This window comes from Schistocerca gregaria, chromosome 2 (genome assembly GCF_023897955.1).
Source record: "Schistocerca gregaria isolate iqSchGreg1 chromosome 2, iqSchGreg1.2, whole genome shotgun sequence".
Taxonomy (NCBI): domain Eukaryota; kingdom Metazoa; phylum Arthropoda; class Insecta; order Orthoptera; family Acrididae; genus Schistocerca; species Schistocerca gregaria.
In genome coordinates this window covers 676,573,894-676,597,541 of record NC_064921.1, presented here as the reverse complement: position 1 = coordinate 676,597,541, position 23,648 = coordinate 676,573,894, and the positions used below count along the sequence as shown (strand labels likewise).

Below are 23,648 nucleotides of genomic sequence, written 5' to 3'. Positions count from 1 at the left end.
CTTGAGGCTCATATCCCTGCAGTAGACCTTGCAGCAAGACCTGTATCATACATCCACCAACACCTACACCAGTCAGGTCACAGGCATCACTTATCCCATCAAAGGCAGGGCCACCTGTAAAAGCAGTCATGTGATCTACCAACTAAACGGCAACTACTGTGCCGCTTTCTATGTGGACATGAGAAACAGCAAGCTGTCTGTCCACATGAATGGCCACCAACAAACTGTGGCCAAGAGAGAGCTGGGTCATCAAGTTGCTGAAGATGATGCTTAAAACAATGTGCTTCAGTGACTACTTCACAGTCTGTACCAACTGGATCCTTACTAACACCAGCTTTTCTTAATTGCACACTTGGAAACTCGCCCTGCAATAAATCTTATGTCTCCATTACCCCCTGGCCCTACAATCTTCGCTAGTCCTTGCCCTTCACTTTTCTTCTTTTCTTACCCCCCTTCCCCCCAATCTCATGTTTCATTTAGTAGCCCTACCCTGTCTTCAACATGTCCCCACACGCTCTTACAACCAGCACTACACCTTCCTCCACCTCTACCCTGCTGTCCCTCCCCATCACAGCCCCAGCTTCCTCCTCTATATAGTGATTAGCAATCAACCCTTTTCATAATACTGTCATTATTCCATCCTATTTTCCATGGTTTGACAAACAGAAGGTGATTGACGTAGTAGTTTTTACACACCTGACCATCCATCCAGAAATCATAAGACATATTCCCAAATGCTTCTCAAGCATCTTTGAGGAACTACTTTGGTGGTTAGCATACTTCCCAAAGGCTTTAAAACAACATTACTTGTTGGAATGTATACTTTCTATGGTCCTAAAAGCTATATTTCACAATAAACATAAACTACAGGGGCTACCATTACAAGCCAGGAGCATACAGAAGTGGTATGACATTCCCATAAACACAGGGGGGAGGGGGAAGTTATTAAGTATAATCCTCCACTGCCCACATAAGGGTTAAATTAACTGAATTAAAACTGTCCAAGATAATACATAAACTATACTTATATATTAGACAGAAGGGTATTTATGAAAACATACACTACTTCATATTTTAACACAGCATCTAATTCCTACATTATTGGAATACAGCTACTTTTACTTACCATCAGTAATACTAACGCTCCGACCCAGGACTTGCCTCACGCCTGCGCTTGACTGATCCTTCACTATTCGACTTTACATCTTCGTCTGGTTCACTATCAGATGCAGAATCATGGCGAGGATGCAAAGAACTGCTCATTACTACTACCCGTTTCCGTGGATTGTTCCCTTCACCTTCCCGTTTGGGCCTGCAACAAAGTAACTCTTTTATTCACATGTACAAACTTTTTCAGTTTTTCTTGAATCAGCAATGTAACAATGAGGCACTAACAAGATAAAAACTTTATGTTTTCAATTAAGTGTAACTGTAATACTAAGTAATTACACAATTCATAATAAAGTGCAATGCCAAGTGAGCATATATGGAACAAAATAAATATTGTGCATGGACTTGCAACCTCTCTGAGACACGATTAAAAGTTTTGCTGAAACCATTGATCTCTCATCAAGTTATTTAAGCGAGGATGATACATCAATGTTCAACTCACTCAAGGCAATGGTACAGCTAATAATGTTTGTGGTTACTTTGCATCTTTCCTTCCCAGACGCCAGAGAGAAGAGCAGCCCACAGTGTACACTTTCTGAGAAACTATGAGAGCCTTGTTTATTGTAAACTAACCTTTTCCCCATGGCTTTGCTAGTGTTTGTGTTAGACAGCTCCTCCTCCCACTTCTATCTGTCTATCTCCTCTTCCATGCACACTCTGTTTCTTCACATCCTTCTTCTCCTCCCTTTGTCCACATCCTCTCCCCCCCTCCACATCTGCCTCACCCTCTTCCATTTTGTTTTCCTTTTCCACCTGCCCACTACACCTTCTACCTGCTTCATGCATCTCCCCTATTCCCCTCTCTCTGTGCGTTTCTTTCTGTCCATCCCCTCACTGTATCAGTCTCAACATGTTGCCAGCTGCGCTCATCAGCATGTTTAGCTCCTGCAATACAGTTCAATAAAGCACTCTCCCAACATAACTGTGATGCAGAACAGTCCATGTCGGGGCCTAGATGACACCCCCCCCCCCCCCCTGACACGTAGGCTGCCCTGCAAAGCTTGTGGATTTGGCAGGCCAATAATGTTCTGACACAGTGTGGCTTATTGAAGGGCAGCCTATACACTAAGGGCTGGAAAAACACATTTTTGCCTGTATCTCCACTCGTATTGGAGCTAGGCAGTTATAAACCACACAGTGCTGATACTCGTGAAGCCTATCATTTCTGTGTCAAATTTGGCTGAAACTGATCCAGGTATTAAGGAGAGGAGATCCTGGACTCAGACATACACAAACTCAGCTTTATAACGGATCATCATTTAGTTAACTGACAGGTTTATCATGGCTTATTCCACTCAAAAATGTTGACCTGGTGGGAAAGAGGCTAGAAATCAGTTGACAACAAGGATACTGCAATTCTGCATGTTTAATGATGAAATGCTATAAGTCAAATGGCATACATGGATATTTACAGACTAAGCTAAAAAGCCAATGCCACTCAACATCAAGAAAACTGCTTCACATTTGTTTATCACAGAATAAAATTGAAGACCATATTACAACGCTGATGATTGCAATCATGTACCAGGAATGTTTACACTAACAGCTACAATCCCTTTTGTCACCATCATTTTTACTACTTATTTCCCTAAATAATGACTCATCTTTGAGCAGAGTCTACAGAACATTAATTAAATCTTTCAAAAGCAATAAAGAACCCAAGGACGACTTAATAACTGCTGAGCAACAGCAACATGTAAAACTAATGAACAGAAATTATTTGAAACATTTGAACATACGAAATTCCCCAAGACTGGACAAGCCCACTGATCTACGCATTACATAAAAAAAGATAACACTGAGGTAAACAATTACAACACACATCACTTGTTCCTGTCGCTGACAAAATCTTTTCTACAACATTAAGAACTGGAACAGGAAACAGACTTGCAAACAGGTAGACAGTGATGTGGCTTCCAAAAAAGCAGGCCATTTACAGAGCAGACTCAATCTAAAATCAGTAATTACGTATTTGAAAAAACAGATCTCTGAAGCATGTACTTACTTCCACTGACTTTTAAAACATGATAATGTAACTTATAAAATATCATTCATTACAATTTTTTACCAAGTTGGGTGAATATAATTAGATAGATAATTCTGTATCCCACTGATAATTGTACACAATTTTTTTTATTCTTGAGTCAGAAACATACAAATTTACAGTAGCCATGCACATCAATAAATATAGATACAAATCGTACTCATATTACAAGTACCCAGTACTCTGCAACCTCCAAGGTGCTTGAAATGGCTTGCAGGAGATCATTCTTCATGCATGATGTAAGGCACAGAGTGTACTAAAGCATGTGGCTTGTGGTTTGGGCTTGTCCACACAATCACAGGACATCTCTTCTGTTATGAAGCCCCATCTCTTCAGGTTGTCTCTGGATCGTCCAACTACTGATCGTAATCTGTTTAAAGATTTCAACATCAGCCAGCTTTCATTGTGTCCAGGTGATAGTTTCTCAGTTTCTGGCATCCATCCTTGCCTTCTCTGGTGAAATGATAAGCTTCTTGGATGTCATCAGGAAGCTCTTTCGCGAGCTCAGCCGTTACTGTGGTGGATTATGCCCGTGTAGTGCATGGGCACTGTTCTGTTCCACTTTCAGTCTCTTCTTCCTCATTTATTCTTGGGCCTCTTGGTGTATTTTTGGCAATTTGATTCTATGGCTTCCTTTCCCATTCATGAACAGCTGGTGTGCTATCTGATCTGCAGCGACATTGCAGTGTGCTGTGGATCTGGTTGGGTCATTATTGAGGTGTCTCAATGATCTCCAAACTTTATGGCTGTTTCTGGTTAGATCAAGTTGTTCTATAGTTTTAACACAAGAACACCTTTTGGATTCTTTCAGAGATATAATAAGTTTATTTCTGGCCACCAGCATTGTCTCACCAAATAGATCATCTTCGGATAGTACTGGTACTCTGTACATTGAGCACCGAGTTCTGAAGTTAGACCAGGAATGTATGATGTTCAACAACCCTGAGGAATGGCCATTCTGGAGCATCACTTTACAGTGTCATACAAGTCAGGTGAAGGATTTTACACAATAAATCATAATGATGTGGAATGAGTCATTTCACATTCACATCACAAATTAATAAGTAAATATGGTTACAAGCTGAACATTTATAAGCTTTTTTATTTATCTTATTTTTATTTTTTATACACAGGTGTGACTTAGTAATTCCTACCCACCACCTTTTACACATTCTTGTGTTAATGACAATTTCCACACTGAATAACAAATTTGCTTTTGGTATTTTAATTATGTACATCATTGTTCCTTTTGAACTGTAGTGGATTATTTACAACAAACTTCATGAGATAATAAATATACTGTGAAGTAGTAATCAGAACATCCAACTCCTTAAACAGATGTCTATAACATGATCGTGGGCGAGGGCCACATTATTTTTAAGAGCACTTTTTAAGCAATGAAGACTTACTTTCTTAATAATGAGTTACCCCCAGAAAATTATTCCATATGAAATTATCGAATGAAAATATGCAAAATATGTCAACTTATTGATTTCTCCCCAGTCAGAATTGCGTCACCAGACTAAATTGGCTGAATTAATAACTACAACTTTCTGCAATCTTTTGGTGATATGTGACATTATTCATTGGTATGTTACATCATCAATCCCATAAAACTTCAATTTATTTAGGATACGGTGATTCAACAATCAAATGCCTTAGACAGGCCACAAACTGTTTGTCCCTGTGCTTCCTACTACATTAAAAAAAAAGAAAAAAGTATTAAATTTGTTGTTACATATGACTTGTTATTTGTAGCCCTTCCATTCTGTTCAATAATGACATTATCCTCTTCTGTGGCTGGTTGTCCTTTCTCTCGCTTCACTAATATCCACACAGCCTTAAGTCTGTTGTCTGAATTACTGATTTTTGACATTATGTGCATATTCTTTGATGTCTTAACAACATTTCTTAGCAATTTTGAGCAGTTTTTGTAGTGTGCAACTACTGTAAGGTCTCTACTTGTTCTAGCCAGAAGATACATTTCCCTTTTCCATTTACAAAATACTTTAACCCCTCCAGTGACCCATGGTTTTTGACACCTTATATATTCAGAAAATTTGGTATTAAAACAAAGAATCAGGCAAGGGGATGATATTTCACCACTGCTGTGTTCTTGAAACAGACAAAGGAGAATGGAGGAAATTAGTAAAAATCAAATCAACAGAAAAATTAAACTAGGATACAAGGGAGAGAAACCTACAAATATACTTTGCAGACCACCTAGCAATCCAATCCTGTGAGATTTATGAGAAACGGCAGCCAAACAAAATGAACAACTGAAAGAACAGATGAGGCAATTCATTCAAGACTTGCCAAACAAAGTACTATATCACCTGACCAAGTGTATCTATATTGTCTACAATAGAAATCAATATCCTTCAACACTACACTCAGACAGATGTCTACAGTAGTACAATTGTGTCAACAGTAATTCACACGAAAATATCTGTTACTGAATAACAAAGTGATGGAAGAACTGGAAATTACTGAAAGAAAGACATTAAGAAAAGTATTAGGCTCAGTAAAGATGGAGAACAATGCAAAGACTTCATTGTACATATTTCAAAAGATGACTAAAGATATAAGTTAGAAGAGCAGATTTACAAGACAATTATGTAATTATCCTGCAAAAATGAGGAATCAGAAAGTCCTTCATCTCTCTCACTCACTCACTCGTACGTACACGCACACACTGTTGTGGCACTACTGGGGGTGAGTAGCAATATTGTTTAGAGTGTGTACTAGGGGTACAGAAAAGATGTGGGGCATGATGGGAGGGACTGACAGCAGGGTAGTGATGAGGAGAATGCTGCAGTGCTGCCTGTGGGAGTGTGCAGGGACATGGTCTGGGTAGGATGATGGGTTACTAGGTACAGCATCGGGAGAGCTGTGATGGGATGGGGAGGGAGAGGAGAGAAGTACAGAGAGAGAGAGAGAGAGAGAGAGAGAGAGAGAGAGAGGTATTGGGGCAGAAGTAGGGAGGGGATAGAAACAGGTGGAAAATACAGAAATACAGAGAATAACTTGTGACCAAGCAGATTGTGGGAACAAAGGATACAGTGCTTTCATACCCATTTAAGTCAGGCACTCCATGTTACATAGCATTCTTGGCACTCAGTTTGTTGCTTGAAGTACTTTACAAAAACCACAGAGAGACCTGCAATAGGGTATACGAACTATGTATGGATGAATTATGGGGTTTAAGGAACGAAATTACTATGGCCCCTGATTACTTCATACTGGAAGTCTGAGAAACATGAAAAACTTGTTCAATTTTAAATCACCAAAAAATGAAGGTAAAATAAAATTGGCATGGGGCAATCATAAAAGGGGTTAAGAATGATTTACTAGAAACATGAGGAGGATAAAATGTAAAAGGATAGTGTTGATGTCAGCTAGGAGTGATTCAACTCCCACAGAGGCTTGTCATGTAGCGGAAGGCACATCCCTGCTTAGCCAGGCTTGCCCACCCACAAAATTTGAGATTTGACAATCCGCTACATATAACAAGACAGGCCTGGGTAAACAGTACTCCATGAGCACTCTGGCCATGTCCCTGCCTAGTGCTCTGGGTGGAGAGATGAGTGGGGCTGAAGGGTGGGAGGAGGAGGAGGAGGAGGAGGAGGAGGAGGAGGAGGAGGACAATTAAGACTGCAGCCAGACATGGCTAGAGCTGGACAGTTTTCTTTTCAGACATCCAACTGTTTGCTGACAATATTACTTGTGTTAAAATTAGATTCATGTTCTACACTAGGAATACCACAATGCCTACACACTTGTTAAACAAAAAAGTGGAGAAACCACATTGTTCAATGACAAATGGGAACTCTTATTTTTTGTATAATTTAAAGGCTCTACAAAGTGGTTAATATGCCATCACAGTATGCTCGAAAAACATTGGAACATCATTAAAACACCAGCAACAAAGACAACACAACGCACTTGTTTGCTGATAAACACTGGCTAAAATGAAGGTGACCATTAGGGGTAAAACTGAGTTAAGTGCAAGTAAAGTGGTCACAAAATCTTCAAGTTCACGAAATCAAACATTTTCCATAAATCAAGGCAGTAATTTGTGGACCAGACATAACTGAATACTTTTCAGTTATTTGAACATTTCATCATAAGTTCTCACAGGATTGCAAGATACTGCATGACTAAAGACAGACTTCGATTTATCTGTTCGACCATTTTTGCTTTTTGCTGGGAAGTACAACATTACTTCTAACTTGAAGTGACAGATGTACACTGGAGCACCCAGCTGAACGACTGGTTTGTCCAATCTAGGAATTTAAAAGACATAGATAATTTTACCCCAAGAGCAATATCCTTAACCGCACAAACAAACCAGTAGTTATTTCCGTGTTACGTTCAACAATGTGCATGAACTTTCGTTTCTTCTCTTACGTAATTGATGAAATCTCGCCAACATTCTGGTTAAACAGATTTTAATGTAACAAGCTGTGTGACTGTATCACAAACTTAGTTCCAAAATTATTACATACTCTAAAATCTAAAGATGTACAAGTTTTTTTAAACATGACAACATAATGTTAAATGCTTCTTGTAGTTCTGCTTACCATATTAGCACTATGTAATGTAACTGTTTAACCAAGTAGTAAAAGTTATTGCATTAGCAGAAAAATAAAAAGTTGAAAATATATACACATGACAAAATTTCTGCTTATAGCAGTAGGCTGCAACATTCATCTTTTAGGAGTAGCTGCACTGTGTTGCAAACACATCTTCCTAAGTTTCCCTGCATGTGTAGCCTTCAGCACATAGCCGTCCCACAGCTGCAAAGAATAATGCAGTGGTGGGGGAAGCCAGAGCACACAGTAGACTCTACTGTGCTCGTGGAATGTGAGTGCGCTCTGGGAGCACAAATGGTGGTCAGCCCTATAATAGGAAAAGCAGTAAAACATTTTAAGAGGAAATTAAGACTCTCAGTAAATTTAAACTGAGTTGGCAGGCCAGGGGTCAAACCAGCCTTCCATATGTGGTGTCTGAGATGGTGTAAGGTTAAAAATGTGGCAAAAGTGAACTTCCCTACCCATACTGCAACCAGCATATCCATAACGATGAAGGTCACAGAGAAAAGAAGGAAATCCACTCTGAAGGATAAAACTTAAAACTTTATTTACAGTTTTGACATTAGCAGCTAGGATTCCAGGAAGTGACTCAGCTAGCTGCAAAGCTCATCAATGGAGCAGCTTCTTGTTGGATGCATCCATGGTTCAAACTGATGCGACCAAAATGGACATGACAGCGGATTGTGCCTGCCAAGGCTCACTCACTGAAACTGGCCACGAGTCACATGAGTGTGAACCACCACCACCACCACCACCACCACCACCACCATCACCACCACCACCACCAGTCCCGTTCCCTACTCCTTTATTATTCTTGACAAAAGTCTTAGACTGTCAGTCAACTGTTACTCCGGACCCATGGCGAGCCCCTTCTGTATCCAACAACAATACCCAGTTCAAAGAATGGAACTTTTATTTGGCCATGTCCTTTCTGACACACACCTATCCTGCTCTGCATCCTACACAGTTGGCACTAGAACTGGGATCCTATCCACTATTCAGTATCAAGGGTGACAGCAAAATTTTGTGGTTCATCTTCGACACTTTGCATGCCTGCTTAGAAAGAGTCACCACTCCTACGGGCCAGGAGCTGCAGGTGCACCTTAGCATATGAACAGATGTGCCACATCTGCATGTTCCACTGTGCCTGGGGCAGAGTCCACTGCATCACTTGCTGCTTGATGCCAGTGATGGTTGAGGGTCCCAGAACCTCTCAGCTGGCAAGATGTGGCTTAGTGACCAGAGAGTTCAAGCTGGTCATGACATTTTCTTCTTTCACTTCCCTCCTGTTTTCTTTCATTGTTCCTACAAGTGTGATTTCAAGCCTTGATCTGCATAAATCCATCCTCCCTCCCCTGAACAGACATAAGGGCTGGAAAGATTTGTACTCCCCATCCAGTACTCTGTGTCTGGGTGGAATCAATGTCATCAGTGGTTGGTTTAAAAGGAGGGGAGGGGAGAGGAGGGGACCACACTGTGAGGTCCTCGGTCCCTTGTTCCCATTAGAACAATTACTCAAGGGAAAGAAGAAAACAAAGATGTACGGCACAACAACAGGAGAAAGTAAAAACCAGAAGAACGACAGAAGGACAACAAACACTACAATGGACAAAACAGGGCGAGAAAACCACAGAGCAATGCAAGAAACAGGGTGAAGATATTAAAAACAAAAAAGCAAATTACCATGGTGGATGACTATGAGAATCAAAAAGGAGGAGCCAGCCACTCTGCAACACACTGAAACCTCCACCCTAAGAGCACTAGGGTGGAGGACACAGAGGGACAAAGGACATGCACTAAAACTCAGACCAAATGATAAAACCCACCCTCACGAACAAAATGTAAAACTAAAGCTGCTGTTGAGGCATTGTCACTAAACACCGAAGGTAGGGTGCTGGGGAAGTTAGAAGTCTGCCACAGAGCAGCTAAAAAGAGGACAGTCCAGCATGAGGCGGACGACTGTCATTTGTGAGCCACAGCGACACCGAGGTGGGTCCTTGCGACAGAGGAGGTAACCATGTGAGCCATGTATGGCCAATGCAGAGCCAACAAAGGACAACCGATTCCCTGCGAGAAGCCCACTGGGAAGACTTCCACACGTTCGCAGTCTCCTTAATGACTGCAATTTGTTGTGCATACTGTTATGCCAATCCGTCTCCCAAAGCCGAAAAACCTTGCGGTATAAGACAGAATGCAGGTCAGTTTCAGAGATGCCCATCTCCAGGAGCGGTTTCCGCACAGCCTGTTTGGCCAGCCTGTCGGCTGGGATTCCGACATGTCCTGGGGACCACACAAACACCACTGAATGACTCGACTGATCAAAGGAATAGATGGACTCCTGTATGGTTGCTACCAAAGGACAACGAGAGTAGCACTGGCTGATAGCTTATAAGCTGCTCAGGGAGTCAGAACAGAGAAGAAATGACTCACCAGAACAGGAATGGATGTACTGAAGTGCACGAGATATGGCCACAAGCTCTGCAGTAAATACACTGCAGCCAGCGGGCAAGGAATGCTGTGCAATACGGCCTCTGTGGTCAAAGGTGAAGCCAACATTACCATCGGCCATTGAGTCGTCGTTTACACCAACTTCAGAGCTCCTGAATACATCAAGAATTGAGAGGAAGTGACACCAAAGAGTGGCTGGGTTAGCGGAGTCCTTAGGGCCATGCAAAAGGTCCAGACGAAGCTTCGGCCAAGGAGGTGTACTTGAATGGACCTCAAATAGATGTGGTAAAGGGAAGGACTCCAGTTCAGAGAGAAGAGATCGCACACTAACTGCAATCATAAGCCCTGGCCTGGGCCGCCGATGCGGGGTGAGCAGTTGTACATGTCGGATCTGCAATGAAGAGACTCCGGCCTCCACCAGGACGCTGGTCACTGGACTCTTTCTAAAAGCTCCCGTCGCTAAGTGAACACCACAGTAGTGCACTGGGTTGAGTAAACGCATTGCTGAGGGTGCCACCAAATCGTAGACCAGACTCCCATAGTCAAAGCGGGATTGAACAAGGGCAGCAGCATAGGGCAGTCTGCACCCCAGTTGGTGTTGCCCAGGCATTGAGGTGCTGCCAGCGTGTCCACTTAAGCTGACAAAGGTGAGGTAGCCAAGTCAATCGGGCATTGACAACCAGTCCTAAGAATCGATAAGTCTCCACTACAGTGAGTGGATCATCATTAAGATAAAGTTCAGATGCCGGATGAATGGTACAATGCTGACAGAAGTGCAAGACACGACTTTGCGGCTGAAAACTGGAAGCCATGGGCTAGATGACTGTGCTTTGTGAATGGCTCCCTGTAGGCACTGTGCAGCAACACCAGTACCGGAGGAGCAACAAGAAATGCGTAAGTCATCCCCATACAAAAAAGGGGAGACCGACGGCCCTACAGCTGCTGCTACACCATTAATGGCCACTAAAACTAAAGATACACTCAATACAGAGCCCTGTGGAATGCCATTTTCCTGAATACAGGAGGAGCTATGGGAGGCACTAACTTGGACATGGAAAGTACGAAGCGAAAGGACATTTTGGATAAAAAATGGAAGTTGGCCCCAGAGACTCCACTCGTACAATGTGGCAAGGATATGATGTCGCCAGGTCGTGTCGTATGCTTTAAATAAGTCAAAAAAGATGGCAACCAGGTGTTGGTGTCTGGAAAACCCGTTCGGATGGCAGACTTGAGAGACACAAGATTATCAGTTGTAGAGCGATCCTGGCGGAAGCCGAACTGACATGGAGCCAGTAGGCCATGTGACTCCAGGACCCAACCCAACCACTGACATACCATGTGTTCCAGCCGCTTACAGAGAATGTTGGCGAGGCTGATGGGCCAATAGCTATCAACATCAAGCGGGTTTTTACTGGGTTTGAGCTCCAGAATGATGGTGCTCTCCCGCCACTGCGATGGAAAGACACCATTGCACCAGATCCGGTTGAAGATGAGGAGATATCGCTTGTAGCCAGACGAGACAAGTTTAATCATCTGACTGGGAGGGGCGGGGGGGGGGGGGGGGGGGGGGTAGTTTTCCGATGCAGAGGCTCCAGCAAAGTGATTGGCAATTGCGTTTGCGCCGGTAGAGAGCCTGCCATTGAGGTTAATGCCAGGGTCACCTGTTGGGGCCTAGTACCCAAAAAGACATCTGATCTTCGTCCAGACTTAGGAAGGTGACATATGTCAGCCAATGATCAACACTTACCTCTCCCAACACTCCTGTTTCTGTCATTTTATAAGCAGGCAAACACGGGCATGGTGCCGCGTAAAGACTATTAGGTGCTCTAGGGAAGGGCACCACTTATGTCGCTGTAGAGCTCGTCGACCCGCTTTAATTGCCTCAGTGACTTCCCGCAACCACCGAGGGCCTGTCTTTTGGCGGAGGCACCCTAGAGAACGAGGTATCACGTTTTCCGCAGCAGAAACAATCGTCGTAGTGACCTGCTCAATCACAACACTGATGGCAATACGTAGGGGAGATACGACAGTGACAGCAGAGATGAAGACTACCCAATCTGTCTTGTTTAAAGCCCATCTGGTTAGGTGTGTGTGGGCATGACAACGGGGGAGTGACGGGAAGATGGGGAAGTGGTCACTACCACACAGGTCATCATGTGCTCTCCAGTGGATAGATGGGAGAAGTCCTGGGCTGCAAATTGATAAGTCAATGGCTGAATAACTACCATGAGGCACACTGAAATGTCTAGTGGCGCCAGTATTTCAGTGGCAGAGGTCGAGTTGAGACAGTAAATTTTCAATGTCTCTAACACGACCAGAAAGCATGGTGCTACCCCACAAGGGGTTATGGGTGTTAAAATCTCCCAAAATTAAAACGGTTTAGGAAGATGATCAATCAGTACAGCTAATACATTCAGGGGTACACCACCATCTGGAGGGAGATATAAGTTTAGGACTTATTTCCTGCGTCATCTATATACTGATAGCCACAGCTTGAAGAGGAGTATGAAGGGGAACAGATTCACTACATACCGAATTCAGGACATAAACGCAAACTCCACCTGATACTCTATTATATTCACTACAGTTCTTGTAATAACCCCTGTAGCTGTGAAGGACAGTGGAGCGCAATGCCGGGAACCAGGTTTTTTGGAGGGCAATGCAGAAAGCAGGTGTAAAGCTTAACAGTAGCGGAAGCTCAGCCAGATGGTGGAAAAACCACCGCAATTCCACTGGAGGATGACATGATCATGACACTGAAGGCATGAAACACTGGGTCAGTCTCTGGGACTGATGATGATTGTGAAGCCCTACGACCAGCTGCTTTTGGGCTCTTCAGCCTCTGGCAGGTGTCATCTTTCCCACTAGCAGAAACTTGGGAATGAAGTGACCCCAAGGGACCCCTACGTAGCAAGAGGAGCCAAAGAAGACTTTCGCTTCTCTGGCTGAGAAGTGGGGACTGAGGTCCCCAATGGTTGGGGGGTACAGTGCTCCGAGGTAAATGAGCAACAGGGAGGGAAGTGTGTGTCCCCCCCCCCCCCCCCCCCCCCCCCCCCCCCCCAATAACCCCTTGTGGCGTAGCAACATGCTTACTAGCCATGGTAGAGATGTTGAAAATTTACTGTCCCAACTCTACCTCTGCCTCTGAAATACTGGCGCCACTAGACATTTCAGTGTGGCTCATGGTAGTTATTCGGCCATTGATTTATCAATTTGCAGCCCAGGTGTAGTCTTCCAGCTATGAGAGCCGACTGCAAATCACGGAACTGATGGGGCTAAAACGGTTCTTGTAGTGGCACCATAACAGGGGGTCATAGCCACAAGATGTAGGCGCTCAAATATCCTCTCAGTGTAGGTCAGTCGGTCCACGGTCTTGTAATTCACGATCTTCCTTTCTCGCTGTAAAACCCTGCAGTTTGGTAAGCAACGGGAATGATGCTCTCCGCAGTTGACACAGATTGGGAGGTGGGGTACGTGGAGTATTCAGATGGGATGGACATCCACAATCTCGACATGTGATGCTGGAATTCCACGGAGTATCCAAATTTGGTGAGACGTTTCTCTCGTTTTCATATCTTCCAGCACCATACTTGATACTACGTATTTTCTCTATTTTTCCATTTAATGTAATTTCACATTCATGCATCAGTTGCAAAGTGTTGGAAAGTATCTTCACAGACATGTAATAAAAAAATGCTAAAATGACACAATATTAATGATATGTTAGTTTGGGTCACACAACTGAAGTTTTTCTTTTTAACATCAGAACTGTCGTAAGTCAGACTTTCCCTCTCACTTGTGTAGAGTCATTACAGCTACACAAAATATATGATATGGCTCACATTGGGAAAGCAGAAAAACCCTGAATGAGATTTTCACTCAGCAGCGGAGTGTGCCTGACCGAGACTCTCACTTGGGACCTTTGCCTTTCGCGGGCAAGTGCTCTTCCGAGCAACCAAGCACGACTCACGCCCCGTCCTCACAGCCTTACTTCTGCCAGTACCTCGTCTCCTACATTCCAAACTTAACAGAAGCTCTCCTGCGAACCTTGCAGAACTAGCACTCCTGAAAGAAAGCATATTGCGGAAACATGGCTTAGCCACAGCCTGGGGGATGTTTCCAGAATGAGATTTTCACTCTGCAGAGGAGTGTGCACTGATATGAAACTTCCTGGCAGATTAAAACTGTGTGCCAGACCGAGACTCTCATTCTGAAAACATACCCCAGACTGTGGCTAAGCCATGTCTCCACAATATCCTTTCTTTCAGGAGTGCTAGTTCTGCAAGGTTCGCAGGAGAGCTTCTGTTAAGTTTGGAAGGTAGGAGACGAGGTACTGGCAGAAGTAAGGCAGAAAAACCCTGTAGATCGAGAGAGTGAGTCAAGTGAGCAATTTAGGTAAAAAATTAGGATTCTCATTATTTTTGTACTAACTGAACTCCTTAGATGGGAGTAGGCTTCCACCTTAGAATTAAATGTGCATTACAGATGTGTGAAATTTAAGGATTTGTGCATCTCCTATTTTCCCGTAACACCGCATGTAACACACAACGGCAACAATCAGTGCAGCAGGAAATGGACCTAAATGTGTGATCTTGTTGGAAGGGAGATTTTATTTCAGGACCAGAACGGACACAATGCAAGTGCCTAGGCACTAAAAGGAAACCTGCACACTTGTCTTAAAATGTGTTGAAATTGTCATGGACAAAATCAATGTCAAACTTGAAGCTGCTTTTAGTGGTAATTTCACAGAAGATATGAGTTGAAGTATACAGTACTGAAATAGACATCTTAGCTGGTAGTGCAAATGTATGAGATGCTTCAATACTACTATTAGTTACGATGAGGGATTTGTATTATGATTATATGATTTTTCAGAGCTTTATGATGATACAGATGATGAACTTGTTAAGAGTCAAAGGTGCCAAATGCTGACCCAGGCAACCACATACGATGCACAAACACACCAGGTAATGTTGAAATGCTAACCTGAGCCATGTCAAATCTTAACAGTGAGCTCCTGGGGCAATATACAGCTCTGGATGCTGTAAGTATCATATGTTTAGTTGGAATATGGCATTTGCCATCAGGCATAGCTCCACTACCATATATTTAGTTATCATGAAAGATGCACATGAAGGGTTTTATGACTGATAAATGTCTTTATGAAGTTTCCAATATGAATTAAAAGTGAACTTTCCTCTGTTACCCTGAGCAAGCTACTGAAGTGAAGGCCTAAACTGAGCTCCTGTAAAACAACTAAAATTGCTGTACCACCACATAAAAACCATTAATAATTTTAACTTTCTTTTAAAGAGGTGTTTTGTGTTTGTAGTCTGTGACATGGAGTGTATGATGGTTAGTGTGTTCATGTAATTGCCTGGTTACTTCGCTTTTTGGTATGGAAATGGATGTATTAGTTTATTCTGTTCAAGTTCTTTTTATGAAGCGTGATGATGTTTTGATTTTAAATGTCCAATGCCAACCACATACTGAAGCCATTTTTATTCTGCATTAAACTCTACACAATTAATCAAGATTTTACTTTCAAGTAAGTTTCAAGTTTTTTCGACCTGAGGCAGACTCTACTTTGAATCTGCTATCATTGTCTTCTGACGAGATCTTAGTGAGTCATACATTGTGCTATGAAGTGCTACAAGCTCAGTCTTTTTATAACTTTTCTGTTGCAGCTATCAGCAATTTTCTGAAGTCCATATGGCTTTACGATATTAGTTTGTATATTTTTTGGATTATCTAGAACACACTTCAGATTTTTACATTTTGGATATTATGTATCCTCTGTCACTGACAAGGGTTTATCATGTATTTTTAAGTACATTTTCAATATTTCATATGGATTACTAGAACTGAAATTCTCAATGATTTGTCTATAGTTAATATTGTGTTAAGTTAAATTCAATATGTCTCCTGCTTTGACATATCTATTTCTACTTTTCCTTCAAGGTACTGCTTGTAAAGGTTAAAAATAGCGCACAATCTTTCTGGTTCACTGCTACTTTAGAATGGAAGACTCCTTCACTCCTGTTTCTCATTGTAACAATCACATCAGTGTAAGCTTTCCTGCACCTGTTGGTTGCTGCTCTGCAGGCTGTGGGCAGTTATCAAAGTAACTTCGACAACAAGCACACACCTGCTGCTGCGAGAATTGCCGAGGAGCATCTGACAGTAAGTAACTCTAAAACCCAGGATAATTTCTCCTAGGTCTACTCTGTTATCTTTAGGCTTTCAGAGGACTTTACAGATAAAATGGATGCAACACTGTTCCCAATTAGCACGCAAAGTACGAAATCACAGTGGTATACTATACCTTTAACCAAATTTCGATTCCTGTGAGGATATTATCTAGTTTGTTGTAGCTTCACAATGGCCATGACAGAGGGGCACCCTGATTTTATTATCAAGGTTCCATTTTGCATTTTGTTTGAGTGACCTCCCCGAACTTCCCTTCAATTTCCTCCACAAAAAGTAATGGCTTATTATTTAAAAGTTCAGCATCAGTCCTGCTACATAACAGGAACCGAGGCACATCTCGCTATTGTTTGACAGGTCGGTTTTCATTTCGATTCATATGTAATGAGAAACTTATTCGAATTATATCCTTCTGCATTAAAGTGAGTCGACTGCTTTGACTAGACTGCTAGGGACATATGGCCACCAGCATAGTTCTCTAGTTGTGAATGGTCTTCTGTAATGCCATCCACTCCAACCAGGGACTCTCCTTATGGGTGTCACCCCTCCTGGCATGGAGGTCATTGTCTGGAGTCCCTATGTTCCCAAAAAGACAAAAACATACTCGTCAGCATTCACCCACCAACACTGTGTTCAGTGCATAGTCAAGGAGCTACCACTGAACAGGTACCAGACAGCCACTCACAAGGACTGTCTACCGTGCAGAGTATTAGGCAAGTCCTGTGCTACCAGAAATAAATAAAAAATCTGAAAATAATGTTGAGGTCAAACCCAGAAATGGGGCCATTTATAAATAAACTGAAAGGGGTCATATCTAAAAACTGAAAGCAGATACCAGATGTATGGGAGAGAGAATATCAAATAAGGTAGCTCTTGAAAATCGAGTAAAAGAAAAAGAAATAGTCAGGTAATAGAATTGTGACATAGGATCAAAAAATGCTGCTGCAGCTAAGGGCCCTATGCTCACCATGCACATACAAAAGAGTTAAGAGGTGCCTGGGATGAGTGAACAAGGGTTTATACCTCACTTCTCCTAAATAAGATGAAAGGAACTGAATCTTCCCCAAAGCAATTTACAGCACATCTAAAAGTCCACCAATCAAAAAAACTGAAACATACCTAATGTGTCTACTACTGCCGATTGTGAAAATTGGAGGGAAAATCTTGCCTTATCTGCCACGCAGGCCTGACTTTGTGGCACCAGACCTCCTGTTTGGGCCACTAAAATGTTACCACCACTTTTAAGATACAGAAACTCTGGAAAATTTTGATTCTAATGGTTGGCAAAACAGTAACACATCAAATAAGTTTTACTGCATTGGGGTGCATGCCCTTTTTGAAAAATCGGTAAAAATTTGACATGGGTAAATTATACAGGAAATTTAAAGATTACTCACAAATGTTGAGACAAAATTCACTCAAATTCCTTGTGAATTGAAAGCAAACTAAATCAAGGGGAACCACTTTCAGAGGGGTCCTCATGTATAGGAAAACCAAACTTTCAAAACTACGTAAGATTGCGATGAGCTACTGACAATGTAGATTTAATGCTGTAATGGAAAATTTTAAGACGTCTGAGTGCTGATCCTTGGCTGTTATAAAAAGCTTTTTCAGATAACATGGAAAAAACAGTTACTGTTCAGTCTGAGTGCTGCATTGTGTAGATTTCTAACTAAGTAGTCACTTATATTAAAAACAAAGATTCCAAGACCTACCAAGTGGGAAAGTGCCGATAGACAGGCACAATAAATAAAACACACAAACACACACACAAATTTTCTAGCTTTCGCAACCGACGGTTACTTCTTCAGGAAAGGGGAAGGAGAGGGAAAGACGAAAGGATGTGGGTTTTAAGGGAGAGGGCAAGGAGTCATTCCAATCCCGGGAGCAGAAAGACTTACCTTGGGGGAAAAAAGGACAGGTGTACACTTGCGTGTGCACGCACGCATGCACACAAGCAGACATGTCTCCGTGTGTGTGTGTGTGTGTGTGTGTGTGTGTGTGTGTGTGTGTGTGTGTGTGTGTGTGTGTGTGTGTGTTTATTTATTGTGCCCGTCTACCGGCACTTTCTCGCTTGGTTAGTCTTGGAATCTTTGTTTTTAATATATTTTTCCCATGTGGAAGTTTATTTCTATTTTAAGTAGTCATAGCATTGAATTGCAACAAAATTCCAGTATTAATACTAAATACCTTGACAGGCCATTAATTTCTTGTTGTCTTGTAGATGCATTCATTGGAATAGGTGGTATCACTTCATCTGGCGCTAATCGTGGTGCATCAGGAAAGACTCTGCAAAAATCACAGTGTATTAAAATTTACCTTGAAGATATTGGCATATTCCAGCACTAGATGAAAAGTGACAATAGTGGATTCACTATAAAGCATTTTTCTATAGGCATATGATGAGACACACCTTAAATGCTTTCAAGCTACAGTGCCCGACAACTTTTAATGCACGAGGTAAGGCAATAAGGCTTGTGTTATAAGTGCACTGACAACATACTAAAAGCACATATGGATACAAAGCACAGTAGAAAAATGAGATTGGGACTCAGATAAAATTGTGTACGTATGGAGACTGCACAACAGAACTACTCTACCGAAGGCTTCTGCCTAAACAGACTGTTGCAAGCACATAAAGCAGTCTTTATGTGCTGTACAGCAACAGTTCAGTTTACACAATGTTACCACCACATTTCTTTTTTTATGTATCTCTAATATGCGTTAACTTATAAGCGTGTGTGTAGAAAAGTAGGAGGAACAAAAAGAAATGGATGTAGATTTATTTGAGAATATCAGTGCACAAATCAGTTTGCAGATTAGTTCTGATTGTGTTACTTCGTATATAATGTAAGCTGAGGGTTGTCTTACTCCCCAAGAAGGAACAATGTTGAAATTTTCCTCCTCCTACATGAAAGGAGACATGTAACAGAAAAGTCAACCCACATCAGCCTGTTCCATGTAAGGCACTAAAATTATCAGCAACCAGACAGGGGGAAAAAATGAAGTCTGTACAAACATCCATTGAGAATCAGAGCATTGCTTCAAACTACGTCAGTGTGTACTGCAGCTTCCATACGGCTCTCCAGGTTAGTGGGAAATTCGGTACTGGAATCAAAGTCAGGTAAGGAACTTTAGACTCATCAAAATTATATTCAACGGGCCTAGAGGGAGTTTTCACAACACTAAACTGGGAGAGTGGAAGAATATGCATGAACAGAACATATGTAAACTGCCACTTTGTTGGGTATATTGGCCTGTTTGCCTGTGATATATATTAACTTCAACAATGAATAGAAGTTGATAGAACGAGTTTAAAAGGAGGCCTTAAAATTTTAATTAATAACTTTTTGAGGCTGTTAAATAAATACTTTGTAAAGAAAACACAGCAAATCAAAATGAAGTAACAGAACCAGCTGTCAAGTTTTGGACCTAGGTTACTTGAATATGATTAAATGGACAGAAAATATAATGGTATGGAGTGCTTTTGGTAAACTATACAGATACTGTTAGAACACGAGGTGTGCTGTAGTTGTTTAGCTATAAATATAAACAAAATATTTTCAAATAATAATGCTTCTGAATGACAAACCCAATCTATGTTTGATTACAAATTCTGTAACTGCCTATACAAACTGTTTAAAGCAGGTTTGATGATATAGATAGAATTTCTAGGCGTAAATGGTCATGACTTCCGAAATGACCTAACATCACGGTTTCCTTCCCATGAAAACGATCACATAATCTAAAATGGCAAAATAAAATAATAGTAGCATAGAACAAAGAAACTTTGCAACAGTATTTTGTTTGTTATATAACTTCTATGTGTGCAAAGAATTACCTTCTAAGTAAGATAACAGCACGCCGAGCAATAGTATCTTCAGGCCTCACACAATGTGTAATTTCATCTGCTGCGAAACCACTGTGTACAGAAAAAACATTACTGCATTTGTGCAGTATTAACCATAAAAATATAATTAACAGTGTGTTTAAAATACCTTGGCTATTTTCAAATTTGCCAAGAGATGGTTACTAAATGTAGCTATATAGGTTGATGTAAATATATACAATAGTTCAATACTATACAGTTCCTACTAACTGCTTTAGCAAATAATATACCAATGGATATAACTGCATGTAACAATACTTCACTAATGCAGACTGAAGCTTCAGTCATGTATGTCATATAGTGAATAAGCTTCATCATATGTGTCAAAAGAACCTCACCTACCAAACTTGTGCAGCCTATTGTGACTGGATAAGTTCTATTATCTCATTAAATCTACTTTTTAGTTGACATTTCACACCTTGGATCTAATTTCCTTTCATCATACACTTAACAGAATCCAAATTTTATCACGCTATTTAGGTACATCTTGAAATGATGGTAGTAATGTGTGTGAAATTTAAGATAACATTACTATTTCCAGTTAATTTCTGAATTGAGGGGCATTTTTTAAAACTCAACACATTAAAAAAAAATTGAGATGGGTATGGTAATGGCTTAATGTCGGCCTTTTACATCAATCCCCGAACCAAGTTTTAGCAAAAGTCAAATACTGCTGAGTGTATGAAAAGTCAAATACTGCTGAGTGTATGAACGCTCCAAGTCCCAAGGTTTTAGCAAAACACGATACAGGCATTCTTACAGTTACAGCAAAAGTTGGCAAATGAAATATACTGGGTGTACTAAGCGATGGTCTCATTGTTTTAACTGGTGGAAATAGTATTGCAACCAGATTTTGTCGTCTAACACCTGCAGCTTACTTTCAGACAAATATTCACTTTACACAAGTGTATTTCTACAAAGAAGTACTGAAAGCAGATGCAGAATGGATGATGATCCTTGCAATTCTCAAAATGCATACAACCCGAAGAATGTTCTGATAGGAGAAAATCGCGACTGAAGAAGAGCTTACATTAATCTCACACAAAAAGCAAAAAGTGTAAAAAGGAACCTAGCATTAAATGCAATCATGAACTTGAGGTTTTGTCTTCAAAAGCTAAAGGAATGAAATAGTGCAAAGCTGTTTAGCTCTGCTGCAAAGATATTCCCCACTTTCACCACCACGTGACATCATTAAGGATACAGGGTACTTAAGAATGGCGGAAAAATTTAATTTTTTTAATGACTTTATTAAATCTCCTATATATACATTATAGGGTTTCAAATGAAAAATGACATATTCACCAAATTTTAAAGTTACAGTTATATATGCCGCCATGCCCCCTTTATTTCTGTTACAGAAACCAGTATTATTTAGAAAAGAACTGAACTTTCTGTTTCCAGCGATTATATGTGTGATACATTGTATATGTTGGTAACAGTGCAGGTTTCTAGTGTCTGTAAATGATTATCTTTGCTAGTATTTACTTCTGTTTCGTTTAAGCACTTTGTTCACGTGTTACTGCCCTAGTGCTACATATATTTGCACACTGTTGAAAGTAAGCTATGTATCAGTTCTTCAGGGAAAAAACTCCCACATGACACACCTCCTGGTAATTCAAATTTTTGTGTTAACAATGATGCTGTTTGTAGTGGATTGTTTGATAAAGGCAGTGGAGAAATGTAAACAATGTGATGATGTAGGCTGTCTGGAAAGAACTGAACAACAAAGTAGCACAAAGGGTTTAGGCCCCCCCCCCCCCCCAAATTTTTTTTGTGCGTATTTCATGTGATGTGAATTTGAAGTTAGTGTATGCAATGCAGGCAATAGGAAAAGAAGAAAAAGAAAGTTGCTCAAATGTTTTATGGTTTGATGGACCTTCCTCCTTCTGCCTCCTCCTCCTCCTCCCAGTATGTTCATCAAGTACATCAAAATACTTTTAGGTGCCTTGACGGTTGTGTCTAAAGCATCTATGAAACATGCAGTAGAAGAAACTGTAGATATTAGTGGAATGAGGGACATTGGTGATGCACTTGATGGGACATGGCAATGTCGAGGACATCGTTCTTTGAATGCTGTTTTAAGGGCTACTTCTCTGAATAATGGAAAAGTTGTTGATGTTGAGTGCTTATCTAAGTACTGCCACACCTGCCATGGTAACACTGAAGGACATATTGGACATCAGTGTTCTAAGAATTATGATAGTTACAGTGGAGGTATGGAGTGTGATGGAGCTCTAAAAATATTTCAAAGGTTTATAACTTTAGGTATATGAAGTTTCTAGGTGATGGGGACTCTAAAGCTTTCAATAAAATTAATGAGTTCAATGTTTATGGTGATACCTTGGTAACAAAACTGGAGTGTTGTGAACATGTGCAAAAGAGGATGGGTGCTAGAAATGAAAGGAAAGTTGCTCTCTGATGGAAAATCTCTGTCTGGCCTAGGCAGGTTGACAAACTCAAATAGACCTCCTCCGGAGTTATAGACTGGTCATTAGACAAACTGCACCTCTGAATGATATTACAGCAATGAGACAACCTGTATGGGCCACCTACTTTCATAAGTTGTTCACAGATGACTACCCCGTTCACAGACTTTGCCCTAAAGGAGCAGATTCCTGGTGTGGTTACAAAAAGCTAAAGAATATGGTAAAATATACCATCATAAGCTTTCTCTTCCTGAGCCTGTTATGAACGAAATAAAACCAATTTTTAGAGATCTGAGTGACCCTGTTTAGCTCAGTAAATGTCTTCATGGGAGCACTCAGAATACAAATGAAAGTTTCAACCATTGCATATGGGAAAGATTACCCAAGAATGTTTTTGCAGGGCTAAATAGATTAGAAGTCAGTTTACTAGATGCAGTGATATGTTTCAATGATGGTGAGATAGGAAGTTTGGAAGTCCTGAGAAATTTAGGAATAAAATGTGGCTCTAATATAGAAGATTAATTGCTGGTGTGTGACAGACAACGGGCCCATGGGAAGCTGAAAGACTCGCTCTTCAAGTTACCAAAGAAGCAAGAAGTGCTACAAGGAATGCCAAGAAGAAGCTTGAAGATGAAGAAATGCTGCAGGATGAAAACTATGCTTCAGGAATGTTCTAAGGCACAGTTTAATTGGACTCATATCATCATTCGCAGTTTCCCCCAAGTTGTATTTTTCAGAACTCAGGTACAAATATTTCCTGAAGTTTATAAAGCATTGCCCTAATTTTTTCCATAACTTGCAATAGTCCATACTTATATAGTAGACCTAAGCTCTATTGAAGAATCAACTAAATTATACAAAAAATAACA

At 41.0% G+C, this 23,648-nt stretch overlaps 1 protein-coding gene across 1 annotated transcript in view; it reads right to left on the bottom strand.

Annotated features, from left to right (window-relative positions):
* LOC126334740 (RNA demethylase ALKBH5-like) overlaps positions 1-23,648 on the bottom strand; it is a 96,802-nt gene that overhangs the window by 3,620 nt on the left and 69,534 nt on the right. Inside the window, exons 5-7 of the mRNA XM_049997286.1 lie at positions 20,306-20,386; positions 18,655-18,753; positions 1,127-1,312 (exon numbers count right to left, since the gene is read on the bottom strand). Coding sequence (XP_049853243.1) covers positions 1,138-1,312; positions 18,655-18,753; positions 20,306-20,386 — 355 coding nt within the window. The 3' untranslated portion in view covers positions 1,127-1,137. The remainder of the gene's footprint in view (positions 1-1,126; positions 1,313-18,654; positions 18,754-20,305; positions 20,387-23,648) is intronic.